The 15,299-nt window shown below is 42.6% G+C and overlaps 1 protein-coding gene across 2 annotated transcripts in view; it reads right to left on the bottom strand.

Moving 5' to 3' along the window:
* LOC115152674 (methionine synthase reductase) overlaps positions 1 to 15,299 on the bottom strand; it is a 38,250-nt gene that overhangs the window by 15,542 nt on the left and 7,409 nt on the right. Inside the window, exons 7-12 of one of the 2 annotated variants that reach the window (XM_029697421.1) lie at positions 14,111 to 14,199; positions 13,488 to 13,668; positions 7,406 to 7,448; positions 5,561 to 5,741; positions 5,370 to 5,488; positions 4,496 to 4,932 (exon numbers count right to left, since the gene is read on the bottom strand). In XM_029697421.1, the coding sequence (XP_029553281.1) occupies positions 4,911 to 4,932; positions 5,370 to 5,488; positions 5,561 to 5,741; positions 7,406 to 7,448; positions 13,488 to 13,668; positions 14,111 to 14,199 (635 nt within the window). In that variant the 3' untranslated portion in view covers positions 4,496 to 4,910. Of the gene's footprint in view, positions 1 to 4,495; positions 4,933 to 5,369; positions 5,489 to 5,560; positions 5,742 to 7,405; positions 7,449 to 13,487; positions 13,669 to 14,110; positions 14,200 to 15,299 lie in introns of those variants that run through there. The other variant, XM_029697415.1, reaches the window with a different exon arrangement.

Below are 15,299 nucleotides of genomic sequence, written 5' to 3'. Positions count from 1 at the left end.
CTTGCCTATGCCGCACGGCCATCGCTCATCCATATATTTATATGTACATATTCTTATTCATTCCTTTACACTTGTGTGTATAAGGTAGTTGTTGTGATTGTTAGATTACTTGTTAGATATTACTGCACGGTCGGAACTGGAAGCACAAGCATTAACATCTGCTAACCATGTGTATGTAACCAATAAAATTTGATTTGATTTAGAGATGTGGAGAACTTTGACTGGACAAGGTTTCTGAATGCTCCAATTCTGAGCATTCCAATAAGTCTCATGAAGCCTCCCTTGGGTAAACAGACCAAACAAGTGATATCATCCCATATTGTCAATCTGCAATTTCTGAGTAAAAGTCAGTAAACTAATTTAACTGGGCTCGTCTTCTCTTCCCTCTAGGCCTCGCCTCACTCACCCTTCCCCACAAGGAGCAAAATCAATAGGAAAAACATGGCTTCCAATTCGATCACATCTCTGCCCAGAACACAGGCCCCGAGGGAAGCAGCATCACAATACAGCCAGATACTCCATTTTGGGTCCAAGGCAGTTGCCTCAGATGAACAGGAAGCAGGGGAAACTGTGATTCAGCAGGAGCAAGGTCTCCTCTGCCCTTTTTCATGTTCAATGGGGTTTGATGCTCTGCGTAAGAAGGTGTTGTGAGAGATTTACGAGACTGTAATAAAATGTACCTGTACGCGATGATTCCAGGAAGTGCCACTGAGCTATGATTACTGATGTTTAACATGCCCTACTTTGAATGCATTCAGCTGAATATGGCAAACCTACGGAGAGCAGTTTACAATAACAAAAACTCTACCTGTCATCTGATGAACAACCTCAATTAATAATGTCAATCAGACCTCTTGTTGCACTGATGAATGAAAACAGCACGCTACCCTGACTGTTTAAGATTTGTAACAACCCAGCCTGATCCTCAGGTAAGGTCATCCTGCACCATTACTCATCCTTAAGCTCAGACATGGCTAATCAATATCAGACAGCCGGAGGTCTACAGATCCCACTGAGGCAGTTATGACCCTTCAACCGCTCCCTCTCTCTTTTGCTTCCGTTGTTACAAAGTGGCACAAAGTACTTTTCAAAACATCCATTGACTGACAGAAGCAGACAGAATGAGGGAAGGGGGAGGGGAGAGGGAGCGACAGAGAAAAGAGGAAGAATTGAAGGATCCCCATGCTGTTTTTGTTGCTTAAAAGGAGGCACCTTCAGGTTTTGTTGGTGATAAAGCATCCTGCTGTCAAAATGAACGTTGTTATCTCTTATCAAAGCACAGCATCTGGGGTAAACGCCTTGTTTGGAATCTTAATTTGGGTACTGTACAAAGCTTTCCTCGTGACAGGTTTTACAATCTGCCAGAACTATGGCAGGGGACATAGAGGTGAAGAAGGAGAAAGAGTGAAGGAGAGAGAGCAGAGAAAGACAAGCAGACTACTAGAGAAAGAGAGCGAGACAGGCAGAGGGGGGTGGGGGCATGAAGAGATGAGGGAGAGAAAATAAAAAAGAGAGAAGAGAGACAGGTACACTGATACATCGGTTTGCCCCAGCGTCTTCCTCGCCTTCCAGCAGTGAAAAGCTTTATATAGAGAAAAGGACTGTCTATGGAGGAGCACAAAGGAGAGAAAAGCGCTGTCAGACTGCACTTAAGAGGCGAGAAGCCGCCTTTCTACAGCAAACCATCAGGGCTTACTTAAGGTTGCTATGTACCATCACTACCATGTATGTTACTGATTGGTGTTATTGTAGACATTAAACATTTTCAGAATGCTATAGAGGAGTGGAATGTCCCAGTTATAACAATCAGGTTTGAAAGAAGGTACATCATGCAACCTGATAGCTATGTAATCTGAAAAACCTTTCACATGTAAGAGGATGCTTAATGTAAGATGCCTCTGAAGTTAAGCAGGATTGGTCCTGGTCGGTCCATGGATGAGAGACCAGATACTGCTGGAAATGGTGTTAGAGGGCCAGTAGAAGACACTCTTCCTCCGGTCTAAAAAAGATCCCAATGCCCCAGGGCAGTGATTGGGGACATTGCCCTGTGTAGGGTGCCGTCTTCCAGGCGGAAAGTTAAACGGAATGGATGTCCTGACTCTCTGTGGTCACTAAGGATCCCATGGCACTTATCGTAAGAGTAGGGGTGTTAACCTTGGTGTCCTGGCTAAATTCCCTATCTGTTCCTCATACCATCATAGCCACCTAATCATCCCCAACTTACAAATTGGCTCATTCATCCCCCCTCCTCTCCCCTGTAACTATTCACCAGGTCATTGCTGTTAATGAGAATGTGTTCTCAGTCAACTTACCTGGTACAATAAGGGTTCAATAAATAAACAATGACATTCCATACAAAACCAACATTGAATTTGCAGTCCCATACTACACTAAAGAAGCCTACTAAGAAAAATAGAGAACCACACTGGAGAGCATCTTTTCTCCAGATGGGACATTGCTAGTTTCTTCTTGGTCAAGGCTAAAGCCTGGGATGTGCCAAGAAACAATGATTTCTTTAGTTGGTGACAAGAAAATGGAAAAGCTTTAACGTGAACTAATGCACTGAACAGCAGGAAGTGATGTCACTGAACATTGTATGAGAGTACACTCCCTATCACGACCTTGACATTTGGGGTAGTCGGACTAGCAACATAAAAGTCATTCATCAACCACACACACGTTGGCGTAGTTGGCGGGTGGCATGTGACCATGTCATGGTAGGTGTTAGACATTCATCAGTCCTGTGGAGGTGGTGTCCTACAGGTGCAGACAACAGACAGCTCTCCTCACTGAGAAACATCAGTCACCTTCTAGATCATTCATCACAATGCAGTCCCAACACAAACACACCAGCCATTAACCACCAATACAGCGTCACCTTAATACACCCACACACACGATTAACCACCAAACAGCATCACCTCAGCATACTGGCACACACGCACACACATACACACCAGTGAATACCAAACAGTGTCCCGTCGGAAGACATCAGAAAAACAAGACAACTGGAGCTGACTGGTAAACAGCTGAGTTGTCAGGAGCTGTCAAGTCACTGTCTGAATCATTGAGGTATAAAAGAACAGTCTGGATGAAACATTCAGGCCAGCAAAGTGTTTCAATATGGAAACAACTTTATTCGTACTGTCACAATGACGAGTGATACTGGGTATTCTAGGTGGATAAAAAGAATCAGACCGGACATAACTTTATTTAGACAGAGTCATAATAACATGGTGTAAGATGTTAGTAGGATGTTGGTGTAAGTAGGTCTATGGGGGTCATGACATTTTGTAAGCCGGTTATTGTCATGCAAAACACTGCCGGTCTCATTGTAATTGACCCCTAATTAACATTAACACATACAAGCCACAGAGGTGTGCCTTTGGAACATCGACATTTCAAAAAGTTGAATAAATCAATTTAATATACACCATCACAATAAAATCTATTATGTATTTTAGGCAGGTCTAAAAAAGCTGTAGGCTTGTTCATTTAGCAGACAAGATATGCTTAGAAGTCCCGTGCCATTATATGATTTTATAGTAAGACGATGACAATTGAACTGAATAAAATAGAAATGATATTTTTCCCATTCCGGAGCGAGTGCAAATATGAAGTGGCTATGTTGAGCGTAAAAGTGACCATTTGAAACAGGTCTAAATACGCTAGATTAATTTGGAAAACCTAGTGAAATCTGTTTGGGAACATCAATAGTAACATGTATTCACAACTAAACCTATTTCATTAAACTGTTGACCGCCCCTCTTTCTGCATAAAGGAGAGAGAGGAGATGGAAACACATGGTGGTGAGATATTATGTAGCTAAAAAGGTCATGTGTCAGCCTATTAATTATGAAAATATATTTTAAAAATCCCCTATTACTAGGCTATTCAAAATCAAATACACTAAGTATAGGCTTAGCCATCCCGCACAATCAATGAACCAGCATAGGCCTACGAATATGCATAAACTCTAATATGCATATGGGTGTTTTGAATGAATCATCACCTTAGAAAGCCCTGCCCATTTCATTGTGTTAAGCTTTGAAACAACATCCACAACGACCATGTTTTACACTCAGTTTCAACCTGTTGTTGAACTTCTTTCTTCAACTTGATCAATCACAGTGAGGTGAGTTTTAAAAGGACGATACTGTTTTGATGATAAGTGTTTGATGTGATTTTCCATTGCATTTGCATTGCTGTCAGAGGGGTTAGATGGACAACAGAGCCCTGAGTAGCAGGCCATTGGGACCTGATGGTCGTTAGTGAGTTGGGTACTAACAACGCATGTCCAGAGTGCATACTAGGAGGTTACCGAGACTCAATGATCATGTGGAATTTTACTGCAGTGACTGCCGGTGTGGCGGTAATACAGTCACGGCAACAGCCCTAGGTGTAAGATGATTTTAGTAGGCTTTTGGTGATGTCAGTAAGCTTAGCTACCCCAAATGACTCACAAAGTTAATCTTGTCAAATTACACCAAGCAGCACCTTTTACAAGCCATTATTTATGTATTCCATCATTGTTAACAGCTGGTCTTTTACAAGGCACACGCGTGTGCGAACACACACACACACACACACACACACACACAGGTCAATATTGCTTTTACACCTCCACAGTAATCACCAGCTATGATTTACATTAATGACACACAGACGGTCTACTGGTCTCTTTACATTCAAATCAATACGTCTCCATCGGCCAGTTTGACCCATAACTGACCCATAACTGTTCATTACAGTCATAAACACCAGACAGACAGACTGCAGCTCTGGAATGGCTTGACTTATTACCTCAGTGGGATGTTGCCCTTAGGCACAGATCTAGGATCAGCTTACCTTCTCCAAATCCTGACCTTAACCTTTAGGGGTAGAATGCAAAGCTGACCTTCGATCAGCATTTAGAGGCCAGGCAATTTCCTCCTACAGGTAGTTTAAGTGAAGTAGAAGTGTTAAATCACAGCCATGTCTGCAATATTACTACCACCATTAAACCACCATCCAAGACATATTGGAAAGAGAGTGTTGTGAATCTTTGATGGGATCTATTGTAAATGATTATGGAGATTAATGCAAAAACTTGATTAACTACCACTCGACATCCCAGTTAACACTTGATTTGGTGCCACACTCATCAAAGCTGAAACACTTCCTGTTGCATCATGGTTGTTATAGCAACCTGGTGATTAACATATTTATGTTCTTGACCAGAGCACACTCAGAGAGTAAGCTTCACAATAAGTTTGTCGTCATAACATAAACAACACACCAGTTCCACTAATCAGACAAACAAGCATCACTTATAACAGAATAGTAGCCTGGGAGGGTTAGTATGAATCCTCCATCTTTGAGGGCTGTACCTTTGTTGTAGGAAACCAATGAAGGGCGCGACGCCGGTGCCTGGTCCAATCATGATGAGGGGTTTTGAGAGGTCAGAGGGCAGGCGGAAGGAGCAGTTCTCACGCAGACTCACATGGACCTGGGGTCAAACGTAAAAAAGTGTTATGGCGTATCACACGTGCACACACACACAGGTTACTCCTCTACTCACCTTAGGGAGGGCTGGGGTGCTGGAGGGCTGAGCCTTCCTAGGGTGCAACAGAATGGGGTTGACGAGGTCAGAGAGCCAACCAGTACACAGGCCCTGCCTCCCCGTGGGTCTCCAAGTGCATGCTGGAAACTCTATGACGTTGAACACAAACTGCAGCCGACCTGGGTGTCTCATACTGGAGCTGGAGGAGAGAGGGGGGGAAAGGGGAGAGAACGGAAGGCAAAGTGAGAGGGGTTATAGCAAGGCGAGTGTGATTTATTTTAGAATGCATTGTTTTGAATTATAATGACCCAACCGAAGCCGGGCGGGTTATCCGCTTTGACGCCTCGCTCAATTAGACCGTGTCTCTATTTTAGCATTTTATCGCTGGCACACAAAACTATAAAAATGTCATTATTCATTTTTTCCCAAGCTCATTTAAATTGGAAGATGTAGCTAAGGGTTGAGGCTTTACCATACATGCTAAATTAGACCAATTCATCCACTTACAGAAACATCGCTAGCAGCAAAGATGATTGGAAATATCCTGCTAGCATACAGTCATTGCTCTGCCTGCCCTTTCTACCCGCCTGGCTCCGCTTGCTTCGCCCGCCCCCTTTTGGTGAGTCTTTCACTTTCGTGTACAATCTTGTTGTAACAAAGTGAAAATGTATTTGCCCCCTTTCTGATTTACTCTATTTTTGCATATTTCGCAAAAATGTTGACATTTAGAAAGGGGGCAAAAACTTTTTCACAGCAACTATAAGTGCATTTTTGTAATTTAGCAGACGCTGTGGCTGACTGTATACCATAGCAAGGAAGTAAGAGTCCTGCTGGTGCACCACTCATTAGGCTATGGAAATAAGTGTGAACGTTAATGTGATACATCATTAGATACTGTAGATGTGCTACAATAGGTAGATGAAATAGGGGATGCTATACTCTACATTGCACAAAGTAAAAAAGCCTTTGGTTCTCATCCACAAACACTAACTGTACCCTCTCTTTCTCCTTATTTCGCTGATTCCTCTCCAGCTAGTGGATTGCTCTCTCCCTCTCACATTTTGATTTCTCTTCCTCACTCTCCCTCAATCTTTCTTCCCCCTCTCTGATTTTCAGTCTTCCCATTCTGCAGGTCTCTGGGGACCTCTATTGACCACAGCATCGATGATGCAGCCTCCTAATGCTCCAGCTGCATCTGATCGACTACAGTCCTCCCACCAAAGCACACACACACTGTAAAAAAAAACAAAAAAACACACAGCTTCAGACAAACACACACACACACACACAACTAATGAGCATAAGAAACCAGTGTTGACATGTTTAAAATGGTACTAATGGACAGTAATGTAAGTGATAATGTAACGGTTTCCCACTCTCATTTGTTATGTGTTAGTGAGCGTGTGTGTGTGTGTTTTTATCTGAATACTTGTTAGTCTCGTGGCAAGGAAACAAAACACAAAGCCGATTTAACTTCTTTTAGGAAAACATCCCTAATGTTGGAAAACAAAACATCATTATGTTGTCATCCAGAGTCACATGTATTTATTTTCCAAGCTATAGCACATCATATTTTACATATAGCAGGTTTGTAAAAGACCAAAGAGTCTACTTCGTGTTTTTATATTACAATACGGGCATCGTCGCAGTCATAGGATAAACATTCTGCTATTGACCTGAACCTCTACTGTGAACATTGGTTTGCCTTCGCAACAGACCAACATCCACATGACTACAGTCAGTGTGCATTCACCCATTTTAGGTTTGTTTGATTTGGGTCACAAAATGAAGAAGCAAAGTATGTGCCTGGGTTAAACATTAGGAAAACTATGAAACACTGTCGGAACTAGGAGACAAGCTTACCTTGCCGCTGAGTACGGTCTTGGTTGCAGTTTAGGCAAATGTTCTGAAAGAAAAAGGAAAACAACTGATGGAAGCATATTCCCTCTGATGTTTCCTTCATATCACTATCTGATGTTTCCATCTATATCACTATCCCCGTCTGATGTTTCCATCTATATCACTATCCCCGTCTGATGTTTCCATCTATATCACTATCCCCGTCTGATGTTTCCATCTATATCACTATCCCCGTCTGATGTTTCCATCTATATCCCTATCCCCGTCTGATGTTTCCATCTATATCCCTATCCCCGTCTGATGTTTCCATCTATATCCCTATCCCCGTCTGATGTTTCCATCTATATCACTATCCCCGCCTGATGTTTCCATCTATATCACTATCCCCGTCTGATGTTTCCATCTATATCACTATCCCCGTCTGATGTTTCCATCTATATCCCTATCCCCGTCTGATGTTTCCATCTATATCCCTATCCCCGTCTGATGTTTCCATCTAGATCCCTATCCCCGTCTGATGTTTCCATCTAGATCCCTATCCCCGTCTGATGTTTCCATCTATATCACTATCCCCGCCTGATGTTTCCATCTATATCACTATCCCCGTCTGATGTTTCCATCTATATCCCTATCCCCGTCTGATGTTTCCATCTATATCCCTATCCCCGTCTGATGTTTCCATCTATATCACTATCCCCGCCTGATGTTTCCATCTATATCACTATCCCCGTCTGATGTTTCCATCTATATCACTATCCCCGTCTGATGTTTCCATCTATATCCCTATCCCCGTCTGATGTTTCCATCTATATCCCTATCCCCGTCTGATGTTTCCATCTAGATCCCGAACCCTGTTGGATGTTTCTATCTACACTAAAGGTCAAAAGTTTTAGAACACCTACTCATTCAATGATTTCTTTATTTTTACTATTTTTCTACATTGTAGAATAATAGTGAAGACATCAAAATTCTGAAATAACATATGGAATCATGTAGTAACTAACAAAAACGTATTATATAATATATGTTATATTTGAGATTCTTTTTTTTTGCCTTGATGACAGCTTTGCACACTCGTGGCATTCTCTCAACCATCTTCACCTGGAATGTTTTTCCAAAAGTCTTGAAGTAGTTCCCACATAAACTGAGCACTTGTTGGCTGCTTTTCCTTCTCTCTGCGGTCCAACTTATCCCAAACCATCTCCATTTGATGGAGGCCAGGTCATCTGACGCAGCACTCCATCACTCTCCTTCTTGGTCAAATAGCCCTTACACAGCTTGGAGGTGTGTTGGGTCATTGTCCTGTTGAAAAACAAATGACAGTCCTACTAAGCACAAACCAGATGGGATGGCTTATCGCTGCAGAATGCTGTGGTAGCCATGTTGTTTAAGTGTGCCTTGAATTCTAAATAAATCACAGACAGTGTCATCAGCAAAGCACCCCCACACCATAACACCTCCTCCTCCATACTTTACGGTGGGAAAAACACATGCAGAGATCATCTGTTCACCCACACTGCATCTCACAAAGACATAGCGGTTGAACCAAACATTTCCAATTTGGACTCCAGATCAAAGGACATATTTCCACCGGTCTAATGTCCATTGCTCATGTTTCTTGGCCCAAGCAAGTCTCTTCTTCTTATTGGTGTCCTTTAGTAGTGGTTTCTTTGCAGCAATTCGACCATGAAGGCCTGATTCCCACAGTCTCCTCTGAACAGATGATGTTGAGATGTGTCTGTTACTTGAACTCTATGAAGTATTTATTTGGGCTGCAATATCTGAGGCTGGTAACTCTAATGAACTTATCTTCTGCAGCAGAGGTAACTCTGGGTCTTCCTTTCCTGTGGCGGTCCTCATGAGAGCCAGTTTCATCATAGCTCTTGATGGGTTTTGCGACTGCACTTGAAACTTAACGTTTTTGAAATCTTCCATATTGACTGACCTTCATGTCTTAAAGTAATGATAGACTGTCGTTTCAAATGAAATTGTATTAGTCACATGCGCTGAATACAACAGAATATTACAGTGAAATGCTTACTTACGAGACCCTAACCAACAATGCAGTTTCAAAAAAATTTGGAAAGAATAAGAGACAAAAGTAACAAGTAATTAAAGAGCAGCAGTAAAATAACAATAGCGAGACTATATACAGGGGTGTACTGATACAGAGTCAATGATACAGAGGCAACGGTGAGTTGAGGTAGTATGTACATGTAGGTAGAGTTATTAAAGTGACTATGCATAGATGACAACAGAGTAGCAGTGGTGTAAAGAGAGGGAGAGTGGCAATGCAAATAGTCTGGGTAGCCATTTGACTAGATGTTCAGGTGTCTTATGGCTTGGGGTTAGAAGCCTCTTGGACCTAGACTTGGCGCTCCGGTACCGCTTGCTGTGCGGTAGCAGAGAGAACAGTCTATGACTAGGGTAGCTGGAGTCTGACAATTTTTAGGGCCTTCCTCTGACACCGCCTGGTATAGAGGTCCTGGATGGCAGGAAGCTTGGCCCCAGTGATGTACTGGGCTGTACACACTACCCTTTGTAGTGCCTTGCGGTTGGAGGCCGAGCAGTTGCCATACCAGGCAGTGATGCAACCAGTCAGGATGCTCTCGATGGTGCAGCTGTAGAACCTTTTGAGGATCTGAGGACCCATGCCAAATCTTTTCGGTCTCCTGAGGGGGAGTAGGTTTTGTCGTACCCTCTTCACGACTGTCTTGGTTTGCTTGGACCATGTTAGTTTGTTGGTGATGTGGACACCAAGGAACTTGAAGCTCTCAACCTGCTCCACTGCAGCCCCATTGATAAGAATGGGAGCGTTCTCGGTCCTCCTTTTCTTGTAGTCCACAATCATCTCCTTTGTCTTGATCACGTTGAGGGAGAGGTTGTTGTCCTGGCACCACACAGCCAGGTCTCTGACCTCCTCCCGATAGGCTGTCTCATCATTGTCGGTTGCACATGTAACATGCTGATATCCGTTTTACTAAATTTCTTTAAGTTACCCTGTATTAAAGTCCCTGGCTACTAGGAGTGTCGCCTCTGGGTGAGCATTTTCCTGTTTGCTTATGGCGGAATACAGCTCATTCAGTGCTGTTTAGTGCCAGCCTCTGACTGTGGTGATATGTAAACAGCTACGAAAAATAAAGATGAAAACTCATGATAAGCTGTAGACCACACAACCTCAGGTGAGCAATAGTTTGAGACTTCCTTAGATATCGAAGACCAGCTGTTGTGTACAAAAATACATAGTCCGCCGCCCCTTGCCTTACCAGTCGCCGCTGTTCTATCCTGCCGGTACATCATATAACCAGCCAACTGTATGTTGATACTGTCATCGTTCAGCCACGACCCCGTGAAGCATAAGATGTTATAGTTTTAATGTCCTGTTGGTAGTTTAATCTTCCTCGTAACTCGGCGATGTTATTCTCCAAAGATTGCACGTTTGCTAGCAGAATGGAGGGAAGTGGGGGTTTATTCGATCGCCTACGAATTCTCAGAAGGCAGCCCGCCCTTCGGCCCCTCTTTCTCCGACTCCTATTCACGCAGATCACAGGGATCGGGGCCGGTTCCCGAGGAAGCAGTATATCCTTCACGTCGGGCTCGTCAGAGTTGTGAAAGGAAAAAACAGATTCTGCCTGTCCGTGGTGAGTAATCTCAGTCTTGATGTCTAGAAGATCTTTTCGGTCATAAGAGACGGTAGCGGAAACATTATGTACAAAATAAGTTAAAAAAATAAGTTACAAACATTGCAAATAAACAAACAAGCAAAAACAATCGGCTGGGGGCACGTAAAACATCTGCCTTCTTCTCCGGCGCCATCTTACACTTTGCTTATTTGAGCTGTTCTTGCCATAATATGGACTTGGTATTTTACCAAATAGGGATATCTTCTGTAAACCCCCCTACCTTGTCACAAAACAACTGATTGGCTCAAATGCACTAAGAAAGAAATTCCACAAATTAACAAGGCACACCTGTTAATTGAAATGCATTCCAGGTGACTACCTCATGAAGCTGGTTGAGAGACTGCCAAGAGTGTGCAAAGCTGTCAATGGCAAAGGGTGACTATTTAAAGAATCTCAAATATAAAATATATTTTGATTTGTTTAACACTTTTTTGGTTACTACATGATTGCATACATGTTATTTCATAGTTGTGATGTCTTTACTACTATTCTACAACGTAGAAAATAGTAAAAATAAAGAAAAACCGTTGAATGAGTAGGTGTTTTAACTTTTGACCGGTAGTGTATATCACTATCCCTGTCTGATGTTTCCATCTAGATCACTAAGAATGGAGGAATGGGAGGAGGAAGCTACTATTTTCTCAGCGCACACACAGGTTTATTTTAGGGCATACTTCTGTATTCATTAAATCTAAAAGTTATACACTTGTGAGATCCCTAGAGTGCAGATCTGGTGCCTGTGGGATGGAGCTAGTTAATGTCCACCTTATTTCAATGTCAGCTGTAAAGGTGCCCTCTTTTGGGGTAATTTGGTGTCTGGCCATGAGGCCTCTGAGGAATATAGTGCAGGAAAATAGTTTGAGTTAAATTGTATACTACAGCCTGTAGAGTGTGCAAGAGAGACAGTGTCAGAGAGAGAAAGAATCAAAACAGCTGGACTAACTAAGCCCTTCTCTCTTCTACAGTAAACAACTCCGGGTGTATCACTGAGAAATGTGGTACCCAGCACCCCCAGGCACCGCTGGAATTATATCACTCCCTGCCATCCCATTTCCTCAGTGACAGGTTTAACATGCCCATTCACAGTCTCGTTCCCTTTCCGTTTGTCTACAGCTCAGCCATACCTCAGAGTTGACAGCTGACTTTAGATCACTGACTATGACAACATGTCACAACTGGGGGACAATTTATACATCACTGGGAGAAGGAATCTCATGCATATCACAAGATATTCCTTTCATATTTTGTGGTAGTGTGAGATTTTTCACGCCATGAGTGACAGCTAATTTTTGTTGTATAAAAATAAAAAATCTGTTCCTTCAGGTTTTTGGCCATTGCACAGCAGTCACAATGAGAAAGCATAACCCCAAAGTGGATAACTATTACAAATCACCTATTTATCCAACCTTTACATTCCACAGCATCTGTAGCTAGCGAATGACTAGGCGCAGAGCTTTTAAACTCACTCAGTGAAGCTAAATGGGGAGTGGCCAGTAAATGTGTTAACACAGAGACACTGTCAGAGCAGTAGTAATCGTTAACCCCTGGCCTGCCCTGCCCTCCACAGCGCTGTCCCTGTCAAATGTAGGACAGTCAATGACAGGGCCACCAGCTCCACCAGCACATTCTTCACCAGCCGTACTAATGTCCCCATTAACAAATGGCCAGATTTCTGCATTGCTCGGTTCCACTACTGGAAAGGTGCTGCAGTTAGCAAAAGGGCCCAAAATAACTTTGACATTGGATATTAAGCTGTGACACAGCTCTTTTGAGGGAGGACACTGCAAAGTACAAGTGCAAATAGGACAAATAACAGTTCCAGTCAAAGCATTTTTTATGAATATTAGATTGCTTAGATTACTTGTATGTATTCATCTGATATAAATGCCCTTTCCCATAGCATAAAACTAAATCTACACAAGTCATCATCAGAGCAATTCTAGGCCTTATGCCATGAGAGACTATAATGCCAGACTGTCTGCAACCAACAGTTCTCCATGTCAGGGGCGACCAAATTGTGAGTCAGGAAGCACTGGTGGGTCACAAGAATAAGAATATTCAATTTAAAAATGTCCTTTTTGAAGTCACAGATAACAACTTGATTGAAGCAATGCAGGAACATTGGTTTGGTCATTTGGGATTCAGTAAAATGTATGAAAAACCCAAGTGGAGTAAAAAAAAATAAAAAAGGAAAAGAGAGTGAAGTAGGGGAAAACACTATGTACAATTTGACTGAACCTGCATTTACTGAGGCTATACTGCCCTCTGCTGGATAGAGAAATAGCAGTACCTGCCTGTATTGGTGATCATTAGAAACTAGAGCCATGTTTTGTGACATGTAAATCAACGCACTCTGATTAGCTCAAACATTATGACTGACAGGAGAGGGAGTGAGTTCTGACCTATGAGAAGACTGAGAGGGGGATGGCAGGCAGGAAAAGCCCTGAGCAGATCCAATAGTCCGAGGCTGGGGTCTCTGACATAGAGGTTGTAGTCGACTGATCCCTGTTTACTACACAGCTCCTGTAGTCTCCTCCTCTCGCCACTGTCTTCTGTACACTCTACCAGGGAACGAAGAAATGCCTGGAGGGGGATGAAAGAAAGGAATAGTATCAGATAGATTAAGCCTAATTCTAGACTAAAAATAATATACTTTAAAAAAAAATTGCTTTTCAGTCCAGGCTCTCGCTTAATCTGTGTCCGGAAAAGCGCTCCATACACATAATACAAAACAGAGATTTCACACAGTTACATCTGGCCTACTAGTCAGGTTGTTTCTGCATTCAACAATGTCACCTTGCCAAACAAGACAATGACAAGTTGGCAGAGGCAGGCTGGCACCCAGGCTACATTCCTGCAGCCTACTGTACCTGCCAACCCTGCTACCTTAGGTGTCTGCCAAACATGCTCAGAAGAAGCTAGACTAAAGAGAGTCGTTGTCCTACTGCAGTGCAGTAACCTTTCATAGTCAGGTTTGGGTTCTGAACTGGGAAGTTCAGGTATAGAGCGTGAAAGCAGAAGGGACCTTCTTAGGGACAGTCCTGAGCTCCAGACTCCAGGTGAGCATGTAGGTTAGAGTGCTGTTCTCTGGGATGTAGGAGGGGAGATGAGCAGCTGGAGGGGAAACAACACAATCAACTTTACATCCATTACAGATGTGAGTAGTTACATGCAGTTTTATAGAGTTTAAATGTCATGACAAAATCGCAATAACTAACATACATACATACATACATACATACATACATACATACATACATACATACATACATACATACATACATACATACATACATACATACATACATACATACATACATACATACATACACACACACATACATACACACAGTTGAAGTCGGAGGTTTATATACACTTAGGTTGGAGTCATTAAAACTCGTTTTTCAACCACTCCACAAATTTCTTGTTAACAAACTATAGTTTTGGCAAGTCGGTTAGGAGATCAACTTTGTGCATGACACAAGTAATTTTTCCAATTGTTCACAGACAGATTATATCACTTATAATTCATTGTATCACAATTCCAGTGGGTCAGAAGTGTACATAGTCTAAGTTGACTGTGCCTTTAAACAGCTTGGAAATGTCCAGAAAATGACGTCTTTCGAAGTTTCTGATAGGCCAATTGACATCATTTGAGTCAATTGGAAGTGTACCTGTGGATGTATTTCAAGGTCTACCTTCAAACTCAGTGCCACTTTGCTTGACATCATGGGAAAATCAAAAGAAATCAGCCAAGACCTCAGAAAAAACATTGTAGACCTCCAGAAACGACTGAAGGTACCACGTTCATCTGTACAAACAACAGTACGCAAGTATAAACACCATGGGACCATGCAGCCGTCATACCGCTCAGGAAGGAGACGCGTTCTGTCTCCTAGAGATGAACGTACTTTGGTGCGAAAAGTGCAAATCAATCCCAGAACAACAGCAAAGGACCTTGTGAAGATGCTGGAGGAAACAGGTACAAACGTATCTATATCCACAGTAAAACGAGTCCTATATTGACATAACCTGAAAGGCCTCTCAGCAAGGAAGAAGCCCCTGCTCCAAAACTTCCATAAAAAAGCCAGACTACTGTTTGCAACTGCCCATGGGGACAAAGATCCTACTTTTGGAGAAATGTCCTCTGGTCTGATGAAACAAAAATGGAACTGTTTGGCCATAATGACCATCGTTATGTTTGGAGGAAAAAG

Source organism: Salmo trutta, chromosome 2 (genome assembly GCF_901001165.1).
Source record: "Salmo trutta chromosome 2, fSalTru1.1, whole genome shotgun sequence".
Lineage (NCBI taxonomy): Eukaryota > Metazoa > Chordata > Actinopteri > Salmoniformes > Salmonidae > Salmo > Salmo trutta.
Note: the sequence above shows the minus strand (reverse complement) of the source record. Positions and strands in the feature narration are given on the sequence as shown.